The 8,924-nt window shown below is 55.5% G+C and overlaps 1 protein-coding gene across 1 annotated transcript; it reads right to left on the minus strand.

Moving 5' to 3' along the window:
* Positions 1–16: 16 nt before the first annotated feature.
* Positions 17–7,702, minus strand: LTK (leukocyte receptor tyrosine kinase; the record flags this gene model as incomplete). The annotated part of the gene is given in 24 exon segments (XM_040493372.1): positions 17–521; positions 523–624; positions 716–806; positions 885–1,016; positions 1,123–1,148; positions 1,150–1,200; positions 1,381–1,432; positions 1,548–1,675; positions 1,771–1,929; positions 2,086–2,139; positions 2,259–2,315; positions 2,317–2,350; positions 2,856–2,947; positions 2,949–3,049; positions 3,521–3,613; positions 4,057–4,209; positions 4,757–4,847; positions 6,004–6,100; positions 6,102–6,163; positions 6,369–6,391; positions 6,394–6,505; positions 6,642–6,808; positions 7,517–7,573; positions 7,576–7,702. Coding segments are annotated over 24 exon segments (2,130 nt in total), but the record flags the coding sequence as incomplete, so codon positions are not given.
* Between the last annotated feature and the right edge of the window lie 1,222 nt (positions 7,703–8,924).

The raw sequence follows: 8,924 nt of genomic DNA on the forward strand, positions 1-8,924 counted from the left end.
GCAGATCACTGGAGGGTATGAGAAGAACTCTTTATTAGAGGCATTTGTAGGGTTGAGGGCTGCCCAGACGAAAGACACTTATGGGTGGGGGAGGGAAGGGTGATCCAGAGAAGGCTTCCTGAGGGAGGCGATTTCAACCTCTGGTCCCAAAGATCAAAGGCTGGGAGTGTCCAAGCTCTTCTCCAGGAAGCCTGGGCTGGTTTCCAGGATGGGGAGTCCACTGGTGCCTGGCCAGCTCTGAGACAGGCCCAGACACGCAGTACAGACTGCAGGGGACAGAGGCTACTGGAATAACAAGCTACCTAGAAGCCTGAGGAAGAGTGCAGGGAGGAACCATTGCACTGCCTGAGTCCTCACCTTCAGGGCCCCTTGGGGCCCAAGAGTCATAGGGGGGATTCCAAAGTTTCCGAGGTTGGAGGTCCTGGATTTGGGGTCTTGGGACTAGAGGGCAGTCAGGGGCCAAGGAGGCCCCCTATCCAGCTCTTTAAGCTCTCCAGATTCAGTTCCTGGGCCCGTGGGGAATCTTAGGCCCTCCAAAGACCTGCTCCCCAGCCCAGAAGCCTTTTCCTCATCCAGAGTGGGCAGTAGCTCCATTGGCAGGAATAAATTCAGCACATCCGGGTCCTGTAATAGAAGGGCAGGGGAGCAGCTTTGTTTTATGGCTTCCTTCCTGACTCTCGAGATCAAGATGGTCAAGGCAGGTGAGGGGGCACACCTGAATACAGTACTGAAGATGCTCCAAGATGCTGGCAAAACAGGGGCACAGCTGAGGTTGGTGCCGCCAACACCGTGTCATGGTACAGTACCTGGGAGAAAGATAGGATTTTGTGCCCACCCATGGCTATGAAGGACCTCCGTCCCTGGACAACACTCCATACTCACACAGGCCTGGGCAGCCCCTGGGAGGGCCCATCTGTCCCCCTCCAGTGACAAAGTACAGTATGTCCTGGTTGGTGCACCCAGGGTACGGCATGTAGCCTAATAAGAAGATTTCCCAGAACAGGACCCCGAAAGACCTGCAGCATGAGTGGGGGAAGCTCAATGAAGCCCATCAGACACAGCCTTCCCTTTCCCTCATGTAAGGTGGCCCAAGGCCAGGGAAGGGGGCAGGCATGTTATCACCAGGAGTCTGTCTTGGATATGAAAATGAATGCCCTCCAGAAAGGCCTCTTCAGGCATCTACTTGACTGGCAGCAGAGCCTACCCCCCCACCCCCACCCCTAATAACTGGTTCTACAGGAGGGAGGAGGGGAGTGAGACACTGCTCAAATGCCACCAGAGTGCTGGTAAATCTCTTGAAGCAGCAGCAGCCTTCCCGGAGTCCCCAGACCCCACACCTGTAATATCATATTTTGCCATCCTGAAGTCCCCAGTACCAACCACTGGGCTGAGTCCAGTGCAGCCCAGCAGGCAGTTCCTGGCAGCAATGTCCCTGCAGGCCAAAAAAAAAAAAAAAAAATCACTGCCAGAACTCAGAAGCTCTGACCCTGAACTATTTCTATAAAAGTTATGTGGAAAAGCTATTCCTTGGGGATTAGAGATTGGGCTGCTTCCCTACCCGCTCTGAGCCAGGATCACTCCCAACCTGTGGATTTTCCTTCAGGTAGTGGCAGCCCTGGGTTATGTCCTGAGCCAGCTGGAGCAGGTCCCACATGGCCAGAGGTGATGGCTGGCCCTGGGTAGGGCAGAGGGTGTGTTAGTCCATGCTTGTTTTGGGACACATGGACAGGGTCTTTAGATGGGCCAAGAGGGCTGGGAGAAGGGTCTTACCAAGTGTGGCCGGTTGTTCCTCAGGAAACTGTTCATGTCCCCTCCAGACCTCAACTCCAGCAGAATTAGACGAGGGGCAGTCCAGAGTCTGAGCCCCACGCAGTGCACAATGTTCTGATGGCTGAATGTGCTGTGTGGGAGGTGCCCATACCCCAGTCACTGACAGGGAAGGAAACCAGGCTCTAGGCTCCACAAAAGTGGAGACAGGCTCTGTATCCCTAGAACTGCTACCTCTCAGCTCCAGGGTGAAGAGAAGCTGTCTCAGCAGGCAGTTCAGTGCCCACCTTCCACCCCTGCCCCTGGGCCCAGGTGCACCTGATGCGGTGAGAAATCCAGCTCATCCTGACTAGAGCAGAGTTCTGGCAGGGTCTGGGGAGGAAAAGGGCTCCTGAGACATTTCAGGAGGCCAGTTGATCCTAGCTTTAGCAACTGTTCCTCCCCCCATGGAGCCCTGCTCTACCCTGAGCCAGGAGTTCCACCCCTCTCACCTTGACAGCCACCTGCAGGGGGTTGGGGTCCCCAGGAAGGCCAATTACCAGTCCTTCAATAGACTTCTCCCAAGGCGCCATGGCGCAGTGCTCTGCAGGAAGACAGGTTGGAAGGGAGAGGGTGGCTGGGCCTGGGGAAGGGTCCTGGAGGGTCTAGTGCCTCCTTTACCTCTCTTGCCACTCCCTATACACCCAGGTGGCCCTATCTGAGGACTCTGAGGCTTTTCTGCATCATGGCATCTCCCCAAGTACAAGCCCTGCAGAGGCAATGCTGACTGGCACAGAGTTAGGGGAGAAGAGAGAGCAGGTATGGGCTTAGGGTGAGTGAGGGTGGGAGTCTGTGATGAGGTTTTCCTTATGTCCTTGCAGATACTTGCTCCAAAGAAATCATGGGGTCCCTACTATCCCAGGACTGGGGATGACAACTGACCTATACAGGTCACTGTGCCTTTTAGAAATTCTCTGGCCTCTGTCTCCTCCACAGAGGGGTTGAGGCCAGATTCTCTCTGGGAACCATAATTCAGCACAGCAGGGAATGGGGTGGAGGAGGGAGGGATTCAGAGTGCATAGGTTCTCAGAAGGAGGGGGAGAACTCACCTGAGCAGAGTGACATTGGCTGGGGAAACCTCTGTAAGTCCTGGGGGCAGAGGCCAGGGCTGGGCGGGGCTAAACCCCACCTGGCAGTAGTAGCGGTTGAGGTGTCCTGGTGGTGGAGGTTTGAAGGTAGCTCAGCTTGAGCTCAGGGTCCTGCAGCCTCATCTACCACAGGCCCTGCCACTTCTTATGGTTCACTGAAGAAGATGGCAAGAAGATACCCACACTGTTTGCTACCCTTCTGCCCAGGACATCTCTCCAGATGTCCATTAAGGCAAATGTTTTCCCTGGGCCTCCACAGCTACTTCTACTCTTAGAACCCTAGAGGAGTCCACCACTGCTCTGCTGGAAGCAGGGTTTTTGTTTTGTTTTGTTTTGTTTTGTTTTGTTTTGAGAGAGTGGGCACATGAGTGCTAGTGGAGGAGGGGCAGAAAGAGAGGGAGCATAGAGGATCTGAAGCGGGGTTCCACGCTGACAGCAGAGAGCCCAACGCAGGGCTTGAACTCATAAACAGTGAGATCATGACCTGAGCCAAAGTCAGACATTCAACTAACTGAGCCACCCAGGTGCCCCAGAAGCAAGGGTTTTGAAATCAGCCTCGTCTGTCCCTGGGACCCCGCGCAGCTCAGTGACATGGTGCGTAGCCATACCTGTTGGATGTTGCTTACCCAGAATAAGAACCCCACACACCATAAGGAGGCTCAATGTAGAGGTCACAACAGTCACCAACAGAACCAGAGGGCCTGGTGAGGTGGGCAGGTCTAGGGAGAAAGAGAGATGCCTTCAGTGGGAAGCTTTTCTCTGTCCCCCTACCCAAATTTTACCCAGACCTCAAGACTCAGCCAAACTGTTAACTTCTCCATGATGCTTTCCCTATTTATCCTAGACAAAAGCAATCTTTCCTTTCTGAGAACTCCTAAAACATTTTAAACCTCCCATGGCAATCGTCACTTTAATAGATATCTAAATCTAGATCTAGACAGAGAAATAGGTAGGTACATAGGTGGATAGGTAGATATCACCCCTCCCAAACTAGACCACTAGACTACATGCTCCTTGAGGGCAGAGCATGCACTGATGCATATCCAGCCTCCTGCCCAGCACCTAGAATGGTGCCTGGCACATACCAGTCATCTTTCCCAGCAGCCTACTGCTCCTCCCAGCCCGTGGCCCCAGGAGTCCAGACCTTGGACAAAGGCAGGACTTACCTGTACCATGCATGTAATGTTACCTGCAGCTAGCTCCATACCCCCTGGGCACATGCATTTGGCTAACCAGAGCTCTGCCTGCCACTGGCAATGGCAATGACTACAGTTGAGGAGCAGTCAGATCTCTACCTCTCTGTGGCTCTCCATGACTATGAGTAAAACAACTGATACTGCAAGGTGAAGGTGGGGGACAGACATACTTTTTCCAGCTATGTGGTTAACTCTAGCTCTGGACTTTGAACAATGAGCAACACCAGAGGCATTGAAGGGGTAGGGGAAGGGCTTGCAGGACTCTGTCAAGTCCATATACTCCCTCTTCTGGGATCCTGGAGCTTGGAGGATTGAGGATTGAGTTTAAGAATTCATAGCAGGAGGGGCACACCAGGCTCTGTGCTGACAATATGGAGCCTGCTTGGGATTCTCTCTCTCTGCTCTTTCCCTGCTCACACTCTCTCTCAAAATAAATAAATAAACATTAAAAAAAAAAAGAATTCATAGTAGGAGATATTTGACAAGCACCCCAGAAGGCCTCATACTGGCATCACAATTGACCACCCAGTTCTTGACAACTCCCGTGCTGTCCAAGAAACAGGTGGTTCAGAGCAGAGTTGGTGGCTCAGATGGGAGTGGGCTCAGAGATTGAGGAAGAAGGCTAGACCCAGCTGAAAGCTGGGGGGTGGAGGTAGGGGCCAATACCTGCCAGAGGCTGCAGAAAGCGTTCGCTGCAGGGGTGTATGAAGGATACCCCATCTTCTCCATCAACCCAGAGGATGTCAGTCTCCGAGGCCTGGAAACTGAAAGTGTTAGAGTGTTTGGCTACAAAATGAGGGAGGGAGGGGGGCAGGGGCATACAGATGGGAAACTGGCTTGGGAACAGTAGGAAGCTGTTGTCTCCCTAGCGAGAATCCCCTGTGGCCCTCTCTACACTAGCATTACAATACTGGTGCTGCCGGCTCAGAAGTGGGAGCCAGGAGCCAGGAGCCCAGGGAGGTGGGATGGGCATAATCAGCTGGAACCTGAAGGCCTTGCTCAGGGACAACCTGAGCAGGGGCAACCTCCTGGTCCACCTAAAACCCTCTGATTTTATGTCCTCAGATATAAAATGGAAGAGGCCCAAACCACATGTTCCATTTTTGTGATAATGGAGATGTGTATAAAGTACTCATGAACAGTATGGCTCAGACCCCAAAGCTCTCTTTACACCAGTGATTTCCAAACTCTGGAGTGTATTAAAATCACCCAGAGGATTGATTAAAACACAGATGGCTAGGAGTCTTCCCTAGAGTATCTGATTCAGTAGGTTGGAAAGGGGCTGAGAATTCGCATTTGTAACTTCCTAGGTGGTGCTAATGCTACTAGTTCGGGAACCACACTTTGAGAACTGCTGATTTAAATTATCCCTGACTTCCTGCCTCTCTGCTCGGCTTGCTAACTCAGCCAGCTCTAAGCTCTTGCGGCTGCTGTAGAACCAGGAGACCTGTTGTGATGAAAAAAGTCCTGGATTTAAATGAAAATCTAGGGAGTCCTGTCTGCTTGTATGAGTTCTGTCTGCTTGCAACTTATTTGATCTCTTTTTTCTAAGAGCTATTACTTTTATTGCTCTGGCCCAGGACAGGGCTCAAGCCCTTTCCCACCTGTCCTTTAGAGGGCTTACTCTAAGGTTCTCACTTCACTTAACCCTGGGAGCTGCCCAGCTGCCTTCCCCAAGAGTGCACCTGCCGGGGTAGCCGCCGCCGCCGCCTCCACCCCGCAGTACAGGCCCCGCCGCCGCCCCCGAAGCCTCCGGCCAAGTGTAGCCCAGGCCTCTGCGCAGCCCTGGCCGCCCCCCGCCCCCTCCAGCAGTGGACGGCCGGCCTGCGAAGAGGGGGCCCTGCCCGCGACGTCCAGCCGCCCCCTCCACCTGCGGGGCGACAGCAAGATGACTGGCAGCGAAGATGGGGGGCACGCCCGCCTCTCCCCACGGCCCAGCTTCCCCCGCTGCTTCCGGGCGTCGCTGAGCGGCTCTCCAGTTTCTCAGGGGCAGCCTCGGTCCTGGCGGCTCAGGTAGGCCCGCCCGCCTCCTCCGGCCGCCACCAGCAGTGGCTCCAGCTCGCCGACACGCAGCTATGGGGACGGCGGCGCGTTGAGGGGCGCGCCCTCCAGCCGTCGAGGGAGGACCCGTGCACCTGGCACCCGAGTAAGGGCTCAGGGACTGGGGACCCCAAGTCCGGGACGCAGAGCGTGTGTGCGCGCGTTCGCAGGAGGAGATTTGGGACCCCAACGCGGAGCGCTGAGGGCGGGTGCTGAGCGCGCCGAGGCAAACACGTACCCGAAAGATGTAGGTGGCGCCCCGCCGCCTCCCGCCCAGCGCCGCGACCCCGGGACCCCTTCGGCCCCCTCCGTCGCCGCGTGCTCCTCAGCGGTCCGAGTCTCTCCGAGACAGACGCGCTGGCTCTGCCGGCTCCCCTGGGGACATGGGGCGCCGGATGCAGCGGGGCCCCATGCTCCTTTCGCGGTGCGGCTGTCTCAACACCGCGGAGTGCCCGGCCCTAGCCCTACTCCTGCGGAGCTTGAGCCGCCGTTTCCCACGGGCCCCGCTTACTCGGGAACAGGCATCCTCTCCCCGCTGCCCCACTAGGATGTAAAGCGGCTCCCTGCGACCAAGGGAGAAGAGGGAGGAGACGAAGACGCCCTGCGCCCGCCACGGGTGGTTCTTGGCGCCTTTGCTCCCCGCGGCTCCGTAAGCTGAGGTCCTGCGGAGAGCAGGCGCTCAGTCCCCAGCCCCTGCATCTTTGGTCGTCGGGCTACCCGTCTGGGGCAGAGATCGGAAACAGAAGCGGCTCCAGAATTTATCTCAGGGACTTAGGCTGTAGTCGATTTTGAAGGGTTGGGGAGACCCAGGGTTACACACCAGAAAATTAGATTTTACACTTACTTTAGCAGGCGTAATGGAGATGAGCGGAGGCTCAAGGCACCCGTTGGCGCCGCGGGTGGTTAGGGGCAATCCATTTGGTGGGAACAGGCTGCTAGATACTGGCTCACTCCGTGGAGACTATTGCCACCCTCCCCCGGTTCTGCTGGAAGAAGGGACAAAGTCTCCAGGGCGCACATGGTTGTAGAATACTCTAAGACAACGTGGTGTGCATGAGGCCGTTGGTCCCCTGACTTTAGAACCTCAGACTGGAAGGTCACCACCCACCTCTCCCTGCTCTGCACTTACAGGTACCTGTCAGTGCCCTGTCCCACCACAAATGTATGCCTTTCAGAATCTTTCGGACCCCCACTGTCGCCACCAGGCTGCTGCCTGTGTACCACTTGTCACAGTTTGTGTGGGTCCTCCACAGCCGCTGTCCCGCAGAAGAATAACCAAGGCCCTTCAGTGCCTGGAAGCAGGGAAGGAGGAAAAGGTCATATAAGCACCTGCCCTAGACTGGTAAGGTGAGCAGAGGAGAAGGGAGGAAGGAGCTTGGAGCTTACCTGGGGGAATTAGGGGAGAAGCTGGCTCCAAGCCACTAGGTGGGGTGGTGATATTCCGTCTTGGGGGCTTGGAGCTGGCAGCCACAGGGGCAAGGATGATGGAAAAGGTGCCTGGGACCGTGACTGGAGCAGAGACTGGCTCCTGAAAGGTGACAGTGAGACAGCGGGGTTGGGAGAGGGGGCAGGATGTTAAATGGGAGACAGAAGATAAAGATAGACAAATGCAGACACTTGCCTCTCGCAGCCATGCTCCTATCACCACTGGAAGCAGGCCCCCACCAACTGCAGTTGCTGAAGCTCCATGGGGTGCTGGCTGATACCTCTGCAAGTTTCTCCCCTGGGGAGTCTTTGTGAATGACTTGGGGGCTGCCTTGAGATTGTTCCTGCCGGGGGCCGCCCCCACCCTTTCCTTGACTTAGCTAGGTAGTCTCACCCCCAGGCGGTGCTGAGACCCCAGGGCCTGTCCCTCATTCCCAAGCTGAGAGATGGGGAACCTTGGATTGAGGTATGCACCTTGCTTCTGGGCCCACTCCTGGAGCACTGACTCAGAAGTGTTGGCCTTGAGGGTTCCAGGCCTCTGTGGGAGCCACAGGACCTGTCTGCCTTCACTGCTTTTGCAAAGCCTAGGAAGATGCCTCTAGCCAGGTGGTTCCTTGACAGACAGAAGGTACTTACGCATGGCTCCAATCCATAGCAGCAGCCAGCTCAAGCAGCCCATGGCTTGTTCAGCCTGCTGCACTGAGGGTTGTAGGCTCAGACCTTGCCACTTTGCCTGTCTTCCCCTTATAGGAGCCTCCAGCTACTTGCTAGACGCTGATGGTCCTAAAGCCTGCCTGGCCACTCCCACCTAAGGCCCCGGCCACTCCCATGCTGAAGGAGGGGAGGGTGGGGCAGGTGGGCAGGGAGGTCCCCACGCTTTCAGGAAGAGGCTTGGGAGCACACATCCAAGGGCTCTGTGTCTGGATCCACTGGGTTGGCTGCTGGCTGTCTCAGAGAATGGGGTGAGTGCAAGGTAGGGGAGAAAGTGCCCCCCACCCTTTTGAGGCTGGAGCCTGAAAAAAATGGCAAGCCACACCCTAGATACCTTGCCCAAGCTTCTAGGTCTTTCTAACTCTCACATCGGGAGCAGTGCGGTGACTGCTTCATTGGTGGTGGGGGGTGTGTGTGTGTGTGTAAAACACATAGGAAGTGCTCTTTAAACAGCCCCAAGTTATGCAGCATTACTTGTCATTACTTGTGTCTTTTCAGTGCCTTTGTGACTGAAAGGCCGACTCTCCAGATACTCTCAGAAACATGCGCCTCTGGGTTCACCTCATACAATTGATTGCCTGTGTTAACTCTGTACAATTTCTTACTGTGATGGGGTGAAAGCCTGAATCCTGATGTCAACGATCTAAGTGCTAGTACT

Source organism: Herpailurus yagouaroundi, unplaced genomic scaffold, assembly GCF_014898765.1.
Source record: "Herpailurus yagouaroundi ecotype Mexico unplaced genomic scaffold, PumYag 184, whole genome shotgun sequence".
Classification (NCBI taxonomy): Eukaryota; Metazoa; Chordata; class Mammalia; order Carnivora; family Felidae; genus Herpailurus; species Herpailurus yagouaroundi.